This window comes from Chrysochloris asiatica, unplaced genomic scaffold (genome assembly GCF_000296735.1).
Source record: "Chrysochloris asiatica unplaced genomic scaffold, ChrAsi1.0 scaffold00083, whole genome shotgun sequence".
Lineage (NCBI taxonomy): Eukaryota > Metazoa > Chordata > Mammalia > Afrosoricida > Chrysochloridae > Chrysochloris > Chrysochloris asiatica.
The window spans coordinates 8,202,638-8,223,021 of NW_006408601.1; the positions used below are offsets into that span (position 1 = coordinate 8,202,638).

At 52.1% G+C, this 20,384-nt stretch overlaps 2 protein-coding genes across 2 annotated transcripts in view; both read left to right on the top strand.

The window, feature by feature from the left end:
• Window positions 1-1,904: 1,904 nt before the first annotated feature.
• LOC102819144 (bcl-2-binding component 3-like) lies at window positions 1,905-3,088 on the top strand. Its single transcript, XM_006865830.1, has 3 exons — window positions 1,905-1,922; window positions 2,133-2,185; window positions 2,230-3,088. The coding sequence occupies exons 1-3, from the start codon at window positions 1,905-1,907 to the stop codon at window positions 3,086-3,088; spliced, it is 930 nt and encodes a 309-aa protein (XP_006865892.1).
• Window positions 3,089-3,451: 363 nt separating this feature from the next.
• Window positions 3,452-20,384, top strand: part of KCNC1 (potassium voltage-gated channel, Shaw-related subfamily, member 1) — a 55,319-nt gene continuing 38,386 nt past the window's right edge. Inside the window, exon 1 of the mRNA XM_006865799.1 lies at window positions 3,452-4,076. Coding sequence (XP_006865861.1) covers window positions 3,507-4,076 — 570 coding nt within the window. The 5' untranslated portion in view covers window positions 3,452-3,506. The remainder of the gene's footprint in view (window positions 4,077-20,384) is intronic.

A 20,384-nucleotide genomic window follows, 5' to 3' on the forward strand; every position in this document is an offset into this window, starting at 1 on the left:
CACTAACAGTCATTTATGGAAACAAGATGAACTCTGGAGATGGTTGGGGTCATGTTCTGAGCCCAGATAGTCCTGTAGAAGAGAAAAGAGGTGACACCCTGGGCCCCTTGGGCTGCAGGAATCACAGAAGTCATCCTGGGAGAGAATAAAGATTGGGCAAGGTTTAAAGAGTTCTCTTTTTTTTTTTGTCTCTCTCCATAGTGGTTTCTCCCAGCTATGTCTCTGACAGTGTGTATGTCTTTCTGTCTGTTGCTATAAAGTACTATCAAGTCGGCTCCAACTCACAGCTACCACATATAGTTTCCAAGTAGTGGCTGGTGGGTTTGAACTGTTGACCTTGTGGGTTGCAGTCCAATGCTTATCTTACATTGCTACACCAGAACTCTGTTGATCTGTCTGTCTGTGCCCATCTCTTACTCTTCCTTCTGGGATCTCTGTTTTGTCATTTCCCTAAGTCTGGGTAGATCTCTCTGAGAGACTGTGTCTTGGGGAGCTGGATTTGGGCCCGGCTAGTCTGGATCAGAACAGGCTTTCTTGTGATTAGAGAATGAGAGAGACACTCAAAGGAGCTTTTTACCCCTGCATTCCTCTGAGATAGAGTGGTTTCTTGGAGAGAAAAATACTCCTTTCTAAATGAAATAATGGAGATCAGTCATGGGAGGGAGAAGGTGACATCCTAGCCCCGGATTCCAGCCCTGGCTTTATCTTGGCCCATCTCTGTCCTATTTCTGTCCCTAACTCTGCTTCTTTTTGTCTTCTTGTCCTTTTCCCATCCTTCATCCATTGTCCTGTCTAGCTGCCTCCCCCAACCTTCACCCTATCACACACAGATTTCCTGGCCAAGTGAGAAGGAGGGGGTCTGTGGTACAGTTGTGTCTCCAGGTCCCCAATGGTGTCTGTGGGTCTGTGTAGATAGACAGCTGTCTGCACAGTTAGCAAGCACCAACAAGTAAATAAGAGCTTTGTGTCTTAATTAAATCGTCCTTTGCCCAGCCAGGCAGCCTGCATTCGATTGGACTGGGCTCAAATCAATAAGCCTCTCTCCCAACACAACTGCTCCTGGATCTGGACTGGCTACCCCCTGTCTCAACCCTTCCCACCTCCACCTTTCCACTTCCCCAAGGGCCTGGGAGTTCCTCAAGGCCAGGGACTGAATCTCATTCATCTCTTTGCCCCTGTTCTGGAGACAGAGCCTGAAAAAAGTAAACTTGGTAAACTGCCCAACTTGGTAAACTGAGGCACTCACTGACCACAAGCATGTGCTAAGATTTTAGGGCAAGATATCTCAACTGAAATTCCCTCTCCCAGGATCAACTGTGGTATCCTGCAAAGCTGTAGGGATCACAGCAGGCAGCCATTCTGCCATTCCCACCCAACACCCCCCCACCCCCCACGTACACAACCTCAGATGACAGAGGCAGGTGAGGGGGGGCAATGTCCAGGGACACTAGGAGCAGATGCTCCCTCTTTCTTCTGAAGGCAGAATGTCCTTTCCATAAAGACCCCAACCTAAGATAAATGTGGGAGGGACCGTGAGCTCTGAGCTCTGAGCAAGTGGCAGGGTTGTGTGAGCACGGTGGGGGACTGAGAGACTAGAGTCAGTTGGGAGTTATGAAGGCCCTAGGGTCTGTAAGCGGTCAAAAAAGCCTTACAAGGGTCCAGAGGTACTGGACTGTTAGTGGATGGCTTAGAGGTCAATGTGTGCAGAGTGTTATTTGGGACTCATGTTGTTGTTAAGTGCCGTCGAGTCAGTTCCTACTCATAGCGACCCTGTCTAAGGTTTCCGATGAATGGCTGGTGGATTTGAGCTGACGACCTTGTGGTTCAAACCAACCTTGTGTCCAGTGTATTATCCTGCAGCGCCACACTAGCGAGTGAGGTAAAAGGATCCATATGGAAGGGTCATGGGAGCTCTGGGTTTGGTGAGAAGAGTTGGTTCAAAAAGGTTTACTAGCGCAGTCAGAACCCGTCGTGGTGAAGGCATCTTTGATGGCGATCAAGGACGCCCGGTCTCACCAGCAAATCAGACAGTCCCTAGTTAGGAAGGAGAGGGGCGGGTGCCGACGCCCTTCTCACCTCTGTTTCACTCGGGGGCACGGGCCAGACGTCTCTGTGAGCCCCCGCCCATCTAGTGGCACTCCCTGAAGGCGGAGCGTCGGCGGGTTCCCGGCGAGCAGCAGAAGCGGTGCGGGGCGGACGCCCCCGGTTCCAGGGTTGAGGGAGGCCCAGCTCCGCGCGAGGCTGGGAGGGGGGCGAGGAATCAGGGCTTTTTAGGACCCAGCGCTGCGCCACCCTTTGGGGGCGAGTGCGGCTGCGCGCGCCGTGTGCCCGTGTCCGGAGAGCGGCGGGCTGGACGCGGACCGCTCCAGCGAGCAAGCCAGGAAACAAGCTGAGCAGCAGCCTGGTCACCAGCAGCGTCGCGGTGGCTGCGGCCGCTCCGCGCCTCTACTCCCCGGCCCAGCTGGCCTCGCCTCGCCGCACCCCGACCCGCCACCCCCGCCTCTCGGGCCCGACCTCCGCAGCCCCTCGCCTCTGCGGGCCACGCCAACCGCCTCCCCAAAGCGGGACGCGAAGCGCGAGGAGCAGAGGCACTGGAGCCAGTAGCCGCCCGCCAGGCAGACCGAACCCGACTCGGAAAACCGGACTCCAGGAGCTGTCCCTTCAGCACCGCCGCCGTAGCGGGATTCAGAGCGCAGCCCAGAGGAGCTTCAGTTCAAGCCGGAGCGCTCGGAGCGCTCAGAGTGCGGCGCTCAGTGGCCGCAGCACATCGCGGCGCCCGGGGCGCCCCTGCCCAGGGGGCCCGCCATCTCCTCTAGGAGGCGGGGAGAAGGAGCAAGAAGGGCGGGCGGGTGCGCCCGCCGCCGGGGGGAAGCAGGCAGCCAGGCAAGGAGAGAGGGAGGGGGCTAGAGCCCGCCCTGCACCCGGAGCTGCAGCCCGGCCACGCAAGCAAGCAGCCGGCATCCATCTCACCAGCGCCGAGAGCGCGCCACGGCCACCACCACACAGAGGAGTGCGGATTCCCGGGCCTCCTTTCTTCCCCTCCCCCTGCCAGGGGCTGGTCTATCTGTCTAGCACCAGGTGTTGCTGACCTTCCCTCCTCCCCACCCCTAAAAGCTTTTTGTCGGTCCTCCCATTTTCCCGCTGAGATGGGGTCGGGAGCCTGGCCTCCCCACCCCTCTCCTCCTCCGGGGGCTTGAGCACCGCATCCCCTCGCTCCCTTTCTCCTTCCTTCTTCTGCCTCCTCCGCAGCTGGACCAGTTACCTCTCCCTCTCCCTCCCCCCCCCCCCCACACACACATCTGGCGCCTGGAGACCCTTCGGATCCCACACACCCGACACCTGACAGAAAACGCCCAGAGGAGCTCGGGTCGCTAGTTCCTCTGTCCTCCCCGACGGCTGGGGGGAGGGGGGAGGAGGCCGCGCGCCCCCCTCCCCGGCGCCGACTCCCCCTGGCGGCTGCTCCCATGGGTGTCGCTGGGCCGCGCCATGCCTAAGGGGGCGCCGCAATGGGCCAAGGGGACGAGAGCGAGCGCATCGTGATCAACGTGGGCGGCACGCGCCACCAGACGTACCGCTCGACGCTGCGCACGCTGCCCGGCACGCGGCTCGCCTGGCTGGCAGAGCCCGACGCCCACAGCCACTTCGACTATGACCCGCGCGCAGACGAGTTCTTCTTCGACCGCCACCCGGGCGTATTCGCGCACATCTTGAACTACTACCGCACTGGCAAACTGCACTGCCCGGCCGACGTGTGCGGGCCTCTCTACGAGGAGGAGCTGGCCTTCTGGGGCATTGACGAGACGGACGTGGAGCCCTGCTGCTGGATGACGTACCGCCAGCACCGCGACGCCGAGGAGGCGCTCGACAGCTTCGGCGGTGCGCCTCTGGACAACAGCGCTGACGACGCGGACGCTGACGGCCCGGGCGACTCGGGCGACGGCGAGGACGAGCTGGAGATGACCAAGCGCCTGGCGCTCAGCGACTCCCCAGACGGACGGCCTGGCGGCTTCTGGCGCCGCTGGCAGCCGCGCATCTGGGCGCTCTTCGAGGACCCCTACTCATCCCGCTATGCGCGGGTAAGTGACAGACCCTTGGGAAGAGCGGCGGGTGGACGGGCAGGGAGAGCTGTGTCCTCTCTCTTCTCAGGACAGGGGTGAATTGGAAAATGAGCCCAGAGACTTCAGAGCTGAGGGTGTGTGTGTGTGTAAGAGAAAGGGTGCTTTTTTACTAGAGTAGCGGATTTTGTATGTATTTGAGAGTTTATGTCTTTATCTCCAAATGTGATATGTGTGAGTATGAATGGGTGTGTTTGAGTAGATTGGGCATACTTATGTAAGTGTGTATTGGGTGGGTGAAGTGTGTCTTGCGAATGGGCGAGTATGTGTGTATGTTGGAATGCAAGTATGTACCTTTGTGTGCAGTTTTGTGCCTTGGCCCCTACACATTAGGAATGTGTGATAGAGGACTGCCCTCAAGACCGTGGTGGGGAGGGAAACTGGGAGCCCCACACATACCCAGAAGGGATTTCTGCAGCTGCAGGGCAGCAGAAGGGCTGAGGCCTGGTTGAACACAGAGACAGGCCTTCCAGCCCCAGGTAGCAACTCTGGCTCTTCTGAGGTGATGGCTGATAATAGTTTGACAGCCCTGGTGGCCCAGTGTTTTAAGCACTCTGCTGGTAACTAAAAAGTCGATGGTTCTAACCCACCAGGAGCTCCAAAAAGTCTGGTGATCTGCGCCTGTAACGATTACAGCCAAGGATAACCTATGAGGTAGTCAGTCCAATTCTACCCTGTAGAGTCGCTACAAGCCTTACATCAACTGTTGTGTGAAATGCTTCCATGACACACACCAACAGTTGGTGTGGGGCTGGGCTGTCTGGTGTGTGTGTTTGGGGTGGAATGGGGACCTGGCTTCTAAGAACAGAGACTGTCCTTCTTCCTTGTCAGAAGGGAAGGATGTTGGAAGGGTCCACTAGGCTCATGCCTGTGCTTTCTCTGGAACCTATGGAGAGGCGGGGAGTAGACCCTTATAGGGAACCAGCAAGAAGAAGGTGTGTGAGAAGTGGGTGTGTCTTCATGGGACACTCCCCTTTGGTGACAGTAGCTTGTTGGAGGAGAGAAAGGATGCTCTGCTGCTGACCTTGGCCCCCCAGATAGCCTCTCTGGATCAATTTTCTCATCTGTAAAATGTAGGAGAGGGTCTGGTGAACTCTTAGGGCCTTTGCTATTAGTGGTTGAGCCCAAAGGGAGACACTGAAAGCAGCCCCTTCTCTGGGCGACACCCCTGGCCTGCACTGGGATCTGCCCTCAGAGACCTGAACAGGGCCTCAGAACTCAGCCCCCGCCCTTGTGCGTGAACCCCTGCCCCAGCCCCCCGCCCTGCTCCCTGCCAGGCAAACCCCTGCTTCTGCCCTGCTGGCTTTTGCTGCTCCCCATCCCTTCCTGCGTCCCCACTGGGGCTTGAGGTAGGGGTGAGGCTGGGAAGAAGTGCTGAGGACCCGGAAGGTAGGGTAACTTAGGGGCATGGAGGTTCCCCCAGGCAGAGGCATAGGTGTGCCAGACAGGTTACTGGGATAAAGCACTCTATATTTCAGCATTGAGGGAGGGGGCAGTAAAAATCTTATACCTTGAATTCTAGAGCAGGTGTGGGTACAGAGGGTTGGTAATAAGGAGAAAGCCAAGTCCTTGGTTTTGCCACTGAGGACCCTGCCCAAGGTCATTCAGGGTGCTAGAGGCCAAACAAGACTAGAACCCAGGTCTCCAGGGACCCCATTCTCCCCTGAGTTGTACACTGAGGCTCTTCCTCCCCTCCCTTCTGACACAAGCCCCTCAGCCAGAGGGTTATATAACTGTGGCTGAGCTCTGGGGAAGAGAGGGGTGGGAGGAGGGGGACTTGAGGGTTGAACTAGCACATGTGGGAGGGGTCATGCTGGGCAAAGACTTGAGCTAGAGCAGCTGCCTGTTCAGCCCACATTTGACCTTGGACAGCATCATCTTCCTCACCCCTTGCCCCTCCCCAAGCAAGGATTGGGCTAAACTTCCCCATTATCCTTTCACCATCTTAACTCCTTAGCAAGATTTTGGGTCCCCCAACCCCATCCCCATCCATGGGCTCAGGTTTAAAACTCTGACCCTTATCAGGGAGGTAAGGATCAGGTGGGGCAGGTTCCAGCCTCTATTCATCTTCTTCCACCCTACATTCCTGGGTAATCGGTGGTCTTCCCCTAATAGAGACAAATGGGCCAACTTGGGGTCTTGTTGGTACAAAACCTTAAAGGAAACACTTCTTGAATGAATGTTCATGAAGAACAGATGCTAAGAGAAAAGCAGGGCAATTTAGGGGGGCATGGAGGTGGGTGTTAGAAAGTACCCCTTAGCCCATCTATGCCACCCTCTTTCCCTGGTAATCCCACAAAAGGGTTGTCTCTTCCTACATCCTTAAGTGACAGATGAGGACACTGAGACCCAGAAGGCAAGGGGCCTGCCCAAGGGCACACAAGAACTAAGAGCAGAGCCAAGATTCGAACCCAGACTTCCCCCCCCCCCCCCCCCCCCCCATGCCTGACTGCCCTAGCTGCATTGCGCTGCCTCTCTGCAGCTCATCTGCGCAGGGACCAGCCTTCTGCCCACCCTCCCTCTCTCCCTCCCTCCATCTTTGCTCTGCTGCTGTTACCTTTGTTTACCCCTCCCCCTCACAGGGCACCAAGCCTCTTCAAATTGGTGGGTCAGGATTTAAATGTTTATTCTGATTCTGGACCAGAGTTCTTGTATGTGTATCGCATTGTATGTGTGTATAAAAGAAAGGCTGCATGTGTGAGAGAGAAAATCTGTGTGTGTAAGAGAGATTCTGTGTGGGCGTGAGACTCTTCATGTGTGTGAAAAAGAAAGTCTGTGTGTGACAATAAAATTCTGTGTGAGTGAGACTAGGTGTGTGTGTGTGTGTGTGTGTGTCTGTATGTGGTGACAGTGACTATGGGAGAGAGACCCTGAGTGTGTGAGAGAGTCTCTGTGTTAAAGAAATTGAGCGTAATGTAAGAGCGCCAGATTCTGTATTTTGAGAGATGGACTTGTGTGTGAGAATGAGACTGTGCGGAGAAAGGGCATAGATAAGAAGCAGCAAGAGCCCATTTGTGTAAGAGAGATGCTGTATGTGACAGAGAAAAGCTAAGAATATGAGAGACTTGCAGTGTGTGTGAGTGTAGTGCTGTGTGTATCATGTGTGGCAGTGTATGCACATGTGAAACTTTGTGTGTGAGACTGTGTGTGTGTGTGCCTCTGTGTGAGGTTATGTGTGTGTGGTGGTGGGGAGCCCAGTTGTGACAGGCTGTGTATATGTGAGGCTGGGTATAGACAGAGACCATATATGAAGCCCTGTGTGTGACACTTGTGTTGTGTCTCTGTGTGTGTGACCCTTGTGTGTCAGTGTTGCTGTGTGTTCTTGTGTGTGAGAGAAACCTTGTGTGTTCTTGGATGTGAATGTACCTCAAGGAAGATGAAACTCCAAACCAGTTTCTTACTTACTGCCTTGATCTGAGACTTGGAGAGCAGCTTTCCTCCCCATTTCCAGTCCTGAGTAGAAATACTGTTCTGGCTTCCACTAGATGTTGGTTCATGGACCAAATGGTCAGATCACCTTTTCCTGAGGAGCTGTGCTACCTCACCCCCCAGCTATGGTGTTGGCCCTGGAAGATAGGGACTACTTGACGGGTGGGCGTTCCCATCGGAGCTTTTTAGGTGTGACTGCTGCTAGCTGGAGCAGCTGGTTCCCTGACCTTTCTCTCCTACACGTTCCTGGGAACCCAGCCTGAAAGGTGAGGGTTGGCAGGTGAGCTGGGGCAAGATGAGCCTAACTTGCATTCTGAGGGAATGCCGCAGACACACACAAGACAGGATGATGATGATACTATGTGGTAAGGGCTGTAAGGGGACTTCTTGGGGCCATTGGAGTACAGTTCTGCTAGAATCCAGCCTGGAATAAGGATGGAAGAACTGCCTCAGAGAGGGCAACGTCAAGGCAAACTTTAAGGGGCAAGTATAAGTCAGCCAGTCAGATGGCAGGCAGGGGGTGTGCCTAGAGGGGTAAGAAGAGGGCAGGGGGTGTGTTGGGGCAGCTGGGTGAAGTCCTGGCTTAAAACTTGCCCTCCTTCTATTTTAGGGGTTAGCAGCTCAAGGCCTCTGGCTTTGTCTGTGATTTGCATGTTCTCACCAGGAACCTCATCTGTCAGGACAGGACCAAGACTTTGAGCTGCAGGCCAAAGGATGTCTTCCGTTTGTGTACATGCATGTGTGCTTGCGCACACATGCTTACATGACACATTTGAATTTCCAAATGGCAAGATAGTGCAAATGGTCCTCAAATTGAGGGAGCCCACTTCTACCCACCTCTCCTCGGACCCCACCCCCTCTCTCTGCCTTTTCCCACCTCCTTGGGACCTGCTACAGCCCCATCTCCTCAAGTCCCTGGGAAGGAAATTCACTTGTGGCTGCAGTGAAGCCAGGACCTGGCCTGACTTCTTCCTTCCCTTGGTCCCAGTTAACCCAGGTTTTGGAGTCTTGGCTTGGCATATGGTGTGAGTGGGGGCAAAGTTGCTATCAGGGACTTCCTAGGCAGCTTATCCTCTCATCTCCAGAGCCTCCTCCAGGGCAAGGTTCCCATGTGAAAGGAAGAAGGGGCTGAGTGTGTTCCCCTCCTAGTCACCCTAAGTCCTCCCATCATGGTATGTTCCCTGTTCAGTGTTCTTCCCAGGATCTTTTGCCCATGATCCTCCTGTTTTTGAATGGTACCTTAATAATACCATCCTGTAATGAAAATCAGAAACCAAGCATCTCCCTCTTTATTTCCAAGATGGGAATAACTCTCAGAGGGTTGATGTAAAGATGAACTGAGCTCATATGTGAAGCCACAGGCCTGGCGTACAGTAAGTGCTCAAAAAATGCTGATGGCTGTTTTTATTCCTGTTGGTTGTATTATCATTTTACTACATGACTGACTGTCTCTAGATCCCTTTCTCATCTCTCTGTCTTCATGTGTACCATCCTGGTACCATTAGTTTTCCATTGGTCTACCTCTCCAACAACCTCATGACTGCTCTCCCACCTCCAGCCTGGCCTTTCTCCGAAGTTTTTTCTCCACTTTGACGACTACAAAGGTCCTTTCAACTCACAAATCTGTCAGGTCACCATTTTGCCTGCTTAGAACACTTTAGCACTTTCCTGCCCTGCCTGTCTCTCCTCATCACTCACTGGACTCTAGTGTCCTGAATGTATTAGGTTCTCCCTGCCCCAAGGCCTTTGCATGTGCTGTTGTCTCTACAGCACTTTTTCCTTCTAGTTCACCCCCCTTCACTCTTCATATCAAGCCTGAGACATCAGTTCTTTCAGGGTTGCCTACTAGGACTCCACAGCCTAGGGGAAAGGGCCAGAACCAAGGTCCTTGCCATAAGTAAATTTTAAAAAGTGGTTTCATTTATAATAAAATGTTCATTAGCTGCCTTGCTTGATTCAGGTTTATTTCCTTCTCCACACTGTAAGCTCCTGTGTGCTCAATATAATGTTGTTGTTAGGTGCCATCAAGTCAGTACCAACTCATAATGACCTTATGCACAGCAGAACGAAACACTGCCCGATCCTGGGCCAACCTCACTACCGTTGCCACACTTGAGTCCATCAATGCTGCCACTTGGCCAATCCATCTCATTGGGGGTCTTCCTCTTTTTCTCTGACCCTCCACCTTACCAAACATGATATCCTTCTGCAGCGAATGGCCCCTCCTGACAATATGTCCCAAGTATGAGAGACGAAGTTTGGCCATCTTGGCCGCCAAGGAGCACTCTGGCTGCACTTCTTCCAAAACAAATCTCTTGGTTCTTTTGGCAGCCCATGGCACTTTCAATATTCTCCTCAATATACTGGGAACTGCTATTATGACAGATGAAGAAGCTGAGGTCCAAAAAGGAGTACTTTACCACAATCACAGGTTAATTGGGGGACTGGTTCAGATTACAACATTTCAGAGAGGCTTTGGGGTCTGGTGTACTGGGGGCAGTTTTGTGCTCCCTGATTCGAGGCTGGCATCTGCCAGGAGCTGTGAAGCAAATTGGCTTGAGCCTTCCAGAGAAGGAGGCAGGCTGTCTCAGAGGTGGGGGAGGGAGTCAGGTGAGGGCTCCTCCCAGGACCTCCTGTCCGGTCCTAGGATCTCGGGGCCTCCCATGACAGCTGAATATAATGTCTCCAGCTATTCTGAGCAGTCCCATGACCAGAGCATTCACTCTGGACCAAAAGGTCAAGGCTTTGAGCCACTGCCTTCTGTCAGTTCTTGGGCCAACCTGGCCACCACCCTGGCCTGAGCTTCCTCCGGGTGCAGCCTCCCAGGAAAAGGAGACTCTGCAAGTCTCCAGGACAGTTTGCTGCCACATTTGGGGGAACCACTTGAGTAGAAGGGACCACTTTCGTGGTGTGTGAGACAATTGGAGTGAGATAGTTGCCACCTCCAGCCACTGCCTTCTCCAGTGGATGAGAAACAGGCTCAGAGAGGGGGAAAACACTTGCCCAGGGTATCAAAGAGATTCAAACTCAGCCCAGGGCCTGGCCATTTGCATTTCCTTTGGTTCTCAGTTCTAATGTAAACCAAACCATCCCCACCCTCTTCAGCCATGCAGTTTTCCTTTTAGCTTGTTGTCTGTTGCTGCTGAGTTGGCTCGGATTCATGCCGCATCCGTGTACAACAGAACTAAGTACTTCCTGGTCCTACAGCATCTTCACAATCCTAGGTATGTTCGAGTCCATTGCTGAGGCCACTGTGTATTTGGAGTGCCTTCCAACTGAGGGAGCTCCCCTTCCAGCTCTGTATCAGATCATACTGTGATGCGCTTTATAGGGTTTTTACTGACTGAGTTTCAGAAGTAGATGACCAGGTCCTGTCTGAGTTTGGATTTTCCACTGAAACCTGTCCCTCAGGGAGGACCCTGCTTAAAATACCAGTGCCATAGCTTCCAGCATCACAGCAACATACAACCACCACAGTTGGACAGATGAATGGTGGCTTTCTTACCTACTCTTGTGAATTTCCTCTTCCAGGGAGGCAAAGTCAGCAGTTACCTTTCTCTGGCCTCATCCTTATTCCCTGCACAGGGTCCAGCATAACTGGTTAAGACTTCCTCACACCAATCAACCCAGACTGGCCCCAAATTGTGTCCTCAGCATCCCTTAAACAAGTTTTTCCAGACCATGCCCCCACACACACTTCCTTCCTTGAATCAATCCTAATGGCTAATATTAAGTAAAGCAAATTTCAGATACTGTCTTAAGAGCTTTATATACATACATATTCTCATTTAATCCTCACAAAACTCCTATGAGACTGAATTATTATGCCAGTATCCCAAATGCATCTGATAAGGCCCAGAGAGGTTAAGTAACTTATCCAGAGTCACGTAGCCTGTGAGCATCAGACCTGGGTCTGTCTGACACAGAGCCTTGTCTGAAATCATCACCCAGTACTGCAGCCTGTCAGTGTTCCAGGGGTCATGGGCTCCATGGCTTGGATTTCCATTGGGTACATATCTCCCCCATCACACACCATTTCCCATCCACCCACCTGAGGCTCTTCTCAACCACTTCTGGTCCCTGGAAAATGACAGGTGAGAGTTGGGCCTGGCTGAGTTAAGAGAATGCTCTGGCAACCCCAAAAAGAGAGTTTCCAGAAGGTGCTTCAACTGTCCCCCATAATACAGGTTCCGGGGCTCCATCTGGGCCTGGAGGGAAATGGCAAGGTGATGCCTGGTAGGAATGCTGGCTTCTCCTCCGCTCGGCATTCGAGGCCTTCTGCTCTGGAATCTGGCCATGTTCCCTGCTGCTCCCTGATGCCAGGCCCCTCCCTGGCCTCCTTCTTCAGCCCTCATTCCAGCCTTTGGGAATTTGCTCATCTCTTCCCTTCACTGAAGCATCTTCTCCACTCTTGGCTGAACCTGAAAACTTCAAGCTCAAGTTCTTGCTCACTAAAACTTAGGCTGGTTTGGAGACCAGGGATCTGAAATGGGCACAGATTCATCAGGTTTACATGACTCGGAGCTTGTAGTCAGTGGGTCAGTTCTTGATGTCTGGAGCTGGGGACAGACAGACCAGCAGGATTCAGAGATTGCATATTATAGAGAGAAATAAGACCCTTGTTGTGGGCATTAAGAATGGAGCCTGAGCCAAGTCAGTAGCTAGCACCCTAGGCTAACTGGACTACCTTGGACAAGTCTCATTACCCCTCCAAGCTGCCCTTCCTCTACCTGTAAAATGCAGAGGTCATTCTAAAGGACTACTAAGTTCTTTCCAGCTACTACATTCCAGGAATCCAAGAATTCTAGGATTTCAGCTTCCCAGAAGAGCTGTGGGAACCAAGTTAGTACCACCCTATCTCTCTTTTTAAGGAGCTCTGGTAACGTAGTGGTTACGAATCGGGCTGTGAACTGCAAGGTCAGCAGTTCAAAACTACCAGCGGTTCCATGGGAGAAAGATGAGGCTTTCTGCTCCCAGAAAGATTTACAGCCTCGGAAACCCTATACAGGCTTGCTATGGGTCGGAACCGACTCCACAGCACACAACAACATCTCTCTTTTTGCATCCTTGGCCTGCTCCTTTTCTGCCCAGGACACATGTGAGCTCCCCTGTTAAGGGCCCAGGCATCAAGAGAATATGATGCACATGTGCGTGAGGGGGGGCGGGGCGGGCAGTATTCTGAAGCACATCCCCTACATGCTTCCAGCCTTCCTCAACCTGATCTCCCTCATTCACAGTAACCATGCAAAGGTGCCAGCACTGGTACTAGGTGCCTGTGAGCCCTCAGGCAGCACACACCTTCAACACCAACTCTTCAGGATGTGCTTGCTCAGACCCAGTGGGCAGCACCTATTGTCCTTGACGTCTTCTCTTACCCTCAGGGAGTTGCAGAAAAGCATACTCAGAAGAGATGGTCCCCTGCTGGGGCAAGGGCAGTGGGGCCAATGTGATGGTGTAGAGAGGCTCAGTGAAGGTGACTCCCTGTAGTAAGGTCTGGGACATGTTATGCGCTCTTACACCTTACTCCAGGTGTGATACTCTGACCAGCAGTGCCAACATCACATGAGCACTTGTTTGAAATGAAGAATGTCAGGTCATACCCCAGACCTCCTGATTCAGAATCTGCATTTTAGCAAGATCCCCTGATGATTCATATGCACATTAGTGTGAGAAATGCTGATATAAGCAACAATTCCCATTCCAAGGGAAGCATCCGGACCCAGAGAGAACTGGATGGAGCCATGCAGGTTGGCAGAGCTGCACAGGTGATTCTCATCTTCCCTTGTGTCAAGGCATTGGTTTAGACCTGGAGGTGAGGCCCCATCTCAGCAAATGGTAACTGCATCCTTCTAGTTGATCAGAACAAAAACTGTGGACTCATCCTAGACTCCTCTTTTTCTCTCACACGTCAGCACATCCCATTGGCTCTACATCTCATCACCTCCACTGCTGCCTCCCTGATTAAAGTCATCATCATCTGTCTCTTGGATTGCCACAAAGGCCTCCTACTGGTCCTCCCTGCTTCGACTCTGGTCCCACATCTCTTCCCCACATGGCAGCCTGGCGGTCCTGCTAAAATACTGTCAGACCAAGACACCCCTCTGCTCTGGTGCCTTCAGACTCCAAGAAGAAACCAAAAACCTTACAGGGCTAACAGGGCACCACATGACCTCACCAATAACCTGTCCTCTATCCCTCTCCTGCCTCCTTGATTTTTCTCCAGCACCTTGCTTATGCTTCTGCCTCAGAACCTGTATACCTGCAGCTCTCCAGACACTCTGTCATCCCATCACCTCCTTCAGGTCTGCATTTGGATGTCATTCTCTCAGATTGCATTTCCTTCCCCCTTTTCTTGATCTACTGTTTCTCCTCTGCATTTACCACCAGCTAACAACAGATGTACATTTTACTTGTTTGCCTTATTTATTATCTCTTTCCCCCTACTGGAATATAAGTGCCATGAAGACAGGGATTTTTTAAATGTTTTATCCATTGTTCCATCCCTGGTACCCAAAACATGGCCTGGCACATAACCCGACTTGTCATTTAGTTCATGACACATCATCGGAACCCCATGTGTTCCAGAGTAGAACTCTCCATAGTGTGTCCTTGGCTACACTCTTTATGGAACCAGATTGCTAAGACCTTCTTCTATGGCTCCATTGGTCACTCTCTGGACTCTCAACCTTTAGGTTGGTTGTTGTTGTTGTTGTTGTTGTTGTTGTTAGGTGCCATTGAGTTGGTACCAACTCATAGTGACCTTATGCACAACAGAACGAAACACTGCCCGATCCTGGGCACAAACAGTTTACACTTAACTAGGTTGGTAGTTAAGTGTAAACTGTCTGTGCCACCCAGGAACAGCTGGCCTAGCACATTGTTAATGTTGTTGTTGTTGAGTGCCATTGAATCAAATTCATAGCGACCCTGTATGCTGCTCCTTGGAAATCCTATACAGGTTCGCTATGAGTGGGAACCAACTCGACAGCACTTAACAACAACATATAGGGTTTCCAAGAAGCAGCTTGTGGATTTGGACCACCGACCTTACGGTTATCAGTCCAGTGCTACAGTGCCACACCAAGACTCCGGCCTGGCACATTTTTGTTGTTAAGTGCTGTCTAATTGTTTCTGACCCATAGCAACCCTGTATAGGGTTTCCAAGGAGCAGTTTGGTGAGCTTGAACCTCTGACTTTGCGGTTCAAACCAACTTTGCAGTCCAGCGCATTAACCCACAGTGCCACACCAGGACATAGTGGATGTTAAATGAATATTTACTGAAAGAATGGATACGTCAGTCCTTGATGCCATGTCTTTAGGCTGTTGCTGGCAGGCTCCGTCCTCCTCTGCCTCACCTGTGAACATAATTCCTCTAGCCCAGAAGTCTAGATTAGTAGTGAACAGGCAAAGACTGGGGCAGTGCTGAGTGTGCTGGAGTGTCCCAGTTAGGGGTCCAAATCCCAGCACACACAGCCCCTCCATCTCCCCATCACACTGAGTCAGCCCAGCCACCACCCACAACTAGAGCTCAGAGATTAAGAAACTAGCTTTCTAGCATCAGGACGCATAAACTCTTGTCAGCCCCCTACTCATGGTGCACAGAACACCATTGTGAAACGGACCGTTGTGAACCATACGATATTCCCTGGCTGCTTTTCAGAAGTAGGTCGCCAGGTCTTTCCTCTCAGTGCATCTTGGTCTGAAAGTTCCGCTAAAACCTGTTCCACTTCATAGCAACCTACAAGGCTCCAATGCCAGGTGGTGATTATGCATGCAGTGCAGTGACTGAGGATTGAACCCACATCTTATGCCTAGAAGACAGTACTTCTACCTGTGAGCACCACTACCCCCATAACAGGCCCTTCTTAGAATGATTGGCTTGGGATATTGAGTGAAACTTCTCTTGGGACTATTTCTCCTGAAGACCAGCTATGGTTTTGGTGGTTTTTGGTTTTTGGCTACTTCTTCTTCTTCTTTGTTCTCTCTCCATCTCCTTCCCTTTTGTTCCTTTTTCTCTGTCGTTGTCCCTTTTCTCTTTGTGTGAGCTGTTTGTGAGTTCTAGGCATTAGCTGCTGACTCTCAAAACAGACTCTTCCCCAAGAAGTGCCAAACTCCAAGCTTGGAGCTTTGGTCACGTGTTCAGTAGAGTAAATGGACTTCACCCTGGCTCTCCTTTTCTTGGTACATTGGCAAGATTTTGAAACCCAGTTGTCTCCCAAGAGCACAGCCTCTGGAACCAAACAACCTGTGTTCAAATTCCAGCCCCACCACTGCCTAGTGGTGTGACCTTGGACAACTGTCCTAACCCATTTGTGGCTCCAAGGAGGGATATTAATAGCACCTCGCTCATAGGAAAGTTGGGAGAATTAAGTGCGCTAAACACTTAGCTCAGAACTGGTAACATAATATGTGCTTAATTATTGCGGACTCCATCAGCTTCCGTTTGCCAGCTCTTGGCCCTGGACTATCCAAACCCTTGCCTGTACCACTGTCCACTTCCTTCTCTCCCTCCCAGCACCTCTTCTAGGGGTCACCCCCTGGACCTTGGTGCCTAGGGCTCCTTCTTCCAGAATCTGTCTCCCAGGGACCAGATGTCAGGAGTGTCACCTTAGGAGACAGACCTGAATTCTGTCTTAATTCTGCCGTGAACTGCTGAGTGTGTGGTAGGCCCCCTCTGAGCCTCAGTGTACTTGTCTTTTGTAACAAGGCTGCCCAGCCCTGCTCTGCCTCCCTTCCCAGGTGTAGTGGCATTGTAGAGAAGGAGAAAGGGATGGACAGTGGATCTTGTGCTTGTCAGATGAGAAGGAGGGAGGGCCGTTGATGTTAGGCTGTGGTCCAGAGCTAAGCATGGGGACCTTAGATGCTGACAAGTGTGCCAATGTGATGGGGTGGGCAGGCAGGGTGGGGTCACGCATCATGGCCAGGGTGTTGAAATATGTCCTTTTCAAAGAGATACTTGGCCACAGGGAGGAGCAACAGTGGAGGGCAGGTGGACTCAAGGAGGGTTCAGAGCCTAGGGACAGGGCCTGGAGGTTCCTGTTGGTGCCAGTGAGTGGTGCCGTCTTTGGAGTTGGGCTTCTTCGCCAGGCTGACGCCAGGCTGGGTGGGGACAGGCTAATATTAGCTAGGGCAGCCCAGACAGCTGAGTTTGGGGGCCTCTGGAGCCAGCCTCACTGGGCCCAGGCTGAGCTGGTGCTTTGCCCTGGGTCATAGAAGCTTAATGATGTTTTCTAAAGCCTGTGCAGGTCCTTAGACACTCCTTTCACCTGACCCGACCCAAACTACCACCCCCAACCTGGAGGCCCTCTGATCCTGCTTCACCCTGGCTCCTGCTCACAGGACCCCTGATGCCCACTCACCTTATCTCTTTCCTTTCTACTCCACAGTGGCAGGAAGGGATTTCTCTACCCATCCCACTGCTCTGTACTTAAGGACAGTCGGTGAGTAGTTTGCTTGCCAGGTGCTGCTGTTAACTTTCATTCATTCATTTAGCAGATATTTATTGAGCACTTACTATGTGAACAGCATTGCACTTGTTGTTGGTAAGTGCCATTGCGTTGGTTCCTGTATAGGGTTTCTAAGGAGCGGCTGGTGGGTTTGAACCACTGACCTTGTAGTGCCAACTGACCTTCTCCGACAACACCCCACCAGGACTCCAGCTGTGCTCTAGAGGCTGTTATTTGAGAAAAGGAACAAAAGTAAAAAATCTCTGCCCTGAAGGAGGTTACATTGCAGAGCAGAAAGAAGGAAAAGAAACAAATGAGTGCATACTGTCATAGTGTGTTCTGTGGTGAGAAGCGAGGTGGAGATCTGGCCTGCTGGGCAGGGGCCTAGGAATGACTGGTGATGGGGATGTTGAAGAGTGTGGCAAGGGAGGCTCACTGAGCAGATGATGTTTCAGAGAAAGCTTGAAAGTGAGTCAAGAGGCCATGTGCACATCTGGAACAGCCGGGAGAAATGCAAAAGCCCTGAGGTAGAGTCTGTGAAGTAGTTTAAGGCACAGAGAGGGGGTCAGCCTTTGGTGGTGGTAGGAGGGAAGGTGAGGGAGTCAGGGGAGAGTGGCAGGTCACCAGTGTCAGAGCAGAGTTCCCCATAGCCCCACTGGGCTTCTGATTGGTCCAGCCTCCTGTGGGCCTGTCCCCAAGGTTTCCATGGGAACACCAGCCCAATGCTCAACTGTCTCACATCAGTATTGCTCAAGACTATAATGGGTTATTATAATATAGACCTGCAGGGAGCCGGCCTCCAGCAAGGGGGCTCACCAAAATGGGACCTCTATCCTCTGCCTGAAGAAGGTCTCTATGCCCAGAGAGACATGGTGGGGTCACATAGGCTGGAGGTGGGGGAGGTAGTGGGGAGGTGATGAGGGTAGAAGTTGGTGATGAAGCCAGAAGGTGAGGGGTTTGCTAGCACTTTCCAAACTCACGCAGCATCTGATGGCTACTCACCTGGTTCTTATTACAAACTCGAGAGAAGATGCTTGGTGTAGAGGTTATGGGTCAGACTGAGGCCACGCTGCATGAGTCCAAGCCTAGCTATACTGACCTTGAGCAGCCTGCTTATCCTCGGGAAGCCTCAGTCATCTCAGGTGCCAAGTGGGACAGCGAGAGTCAAGGGCTGTGCTGAAAATCAAATGGAATCAGCCCAAGGAAGCCATTCATCATGGTCCATAGGCCAGGTGTTCTCAGGTACATGCCACCATCACTATCGCCATTTTACAGGTGAGGCATCTTTCTAGGGTGCTCTGCAGACCCTGGTTTCCCTCCACCTGAGTGGTCTCAGAATTTGATTGCAAAGTCTACAAAGGATGTTGCTGCCCCTGGGGAGGCTTTGATGGGGACACAAGCCTTGTCAGATGGCTCCCTGGGGACTTTCTGTACCCACACAAGTGGTGGAGGGGGAAGTGTGACTCCCCTTGGGTCTTGCCACACTCAGACCACAGCTACCCAGCAGGGCCAACTTCTCTCTGATTACAGATGAATTTTTTATGCTCAACCACAGGGGTTCTCTGAGCAGCCCTGAGGAACATGGTCACCCGCTGGGCTACCTGGAGCCAACCAGAGCCCTGGGTGAGGAACAACGGCTGGGCTCTTGGAAGCCCACGTAGATTTCTGGAAATCCACTGAACCCATGTAATGGGTGTCTCCCCATATTACCGCAGGTGCTTCTGACTTGTCCCCTGAACAGCCTGCCCACCTGGAGCATGACTCCTTGCTTTTCTAGGCCTTAGTTTCCTCATCTACAAAATGTTCATAATTGGTGTCACCTAGGAGCTCTGGTAGCGTAGTGGTTACGAATCGGCCTGCGAACCTCAAGGTCAGCAGTTCAAAACTACCAGCTGTTCCGCAGGAGAAAGAAGGAGCTCTGGTAGCGTAGTGGTTATGAATTGGGCTGCGAACCTTAAGGTCAGTGGTTCGAAACTACCAGCCGCTCCACAGGAGAAAGATGAGGCTTTCTACTCCCGTAAAGATTTACACCCTCGGAAACCCTGTACAGGGTCGCTATGGGTCGGATCCGACTCGATGGCACTTAACAACAACAGGAGCTCTGGTAGCGTAGTGGTTACGAATCGGCCTGCGAACCTCAAGGTCAGCAGTTCAAAACTACCAGCTGTTCCGCAGGAGAAAGATGAGGTTTTCTGCTCCCGTAAAGATTTACAGTCTCAGAATCCCCATACAGGGTCGCTATGGGTCGGAACCAACTCCACAGCACATAACAACAACAGGTGTGGCACTGTGGGTTAATGTGTTGACTGCAAAGTCAGCTTGAACTGCAAAGTTGGCAGTTCAAGCTCACCAACCGCTCCTTGGAAACCTTATACATGGTTGCTATGGGTTGGAAACCAACTTGACGGCACTTAACAACAATCTCAGGGGTGTTGGAAGAATCCAGTGAAAGCAGGAACAGAATGGCAATTTTTGAGGAAGAAAGTATGGTTCATAGTAGGGATCTGTGTGGAGGAGACTGTGAGCTCAAAGGCAGAGGGGTGTGGGGAAGGGACAGGGGTCGGAGACAGAGCACAGGCCTTGGGAGTCCTTGCTGTATACCAGCCTCCCCCTGCCTCGATGTGGTTGGGCAGGTAACGACTTACTAGACCTGTTTCCTGCGGTGTGACAACAGGATGACAGCTTGCAACTCAGGCTTTAGTAACTTCCAGAGGGGCAAAGACTGTATGGCACATAGGTGGTGCTCATCAGGGCTTGGATCTGGGTTCAGGTTCCTCAGGTCAGCTGGTGGAGTGAGGCCCTGGCTGAGCTGTGGACACAAGGAGAGAGTCTGTGGATGCCTCTTCTGGTGGCTTCCCAGCCTCAGGGCCATGAACTACCATCACCAATGATATATTTAGCGGCACAAAGGTCAGAAATGCCAGGAGCTGGCTTTCTTCTAGGCAGCAGGAATCATGTCTCCCGTGGCCTGGCTGTCACCAAGCAGATATTTTCTCCTGCCTGACAGTCTGGGGATTTGAGTAGGAGCCTGGGTGGTAGAAATCACTGTGGTTTGTCCTGGCTTGCTCAGTCTTTCCATGTCCACAGACTTCTCTAAGCTCTGTTAGGTTACTCTTGGAAATCCCACCCATCCTGCCTTTCTAGACTGCCCACCCTTGACTTCCAGACACATTATTGTTGCCCAACTTACTCTAGCTCTGCTGCCCCCCCTGTGCCTTTGTTATTCTGTTCCCTCCACCAAGAACTCCATTTCTTCCACCCCTGCAGATCCGGAATCTGAGCCGGTCTTCAAGGTCAGCTTTTTTTTTTTTTTTCTCCTTTTGTATTTGTAAAGTGGTGTTGTAAGTGCTAGTGGAGGTAAGAACAAAGTGCTAAGAAAGCAAAGCATGGAGC

What these genes read in the sequence shown, in the direction of transcription:
- LOC102819144 (XM_006865830.1), top strand. An exon ending in CCCGGCGAGCAGCAGAAGCG is followed by an intron (nt 2,186 to 2,229) that starts GTGCGGGGCGGA and finishes AGGGAGGCCCAG; the next exon opens with CTCCGCGCGAGGCTGGGAGG.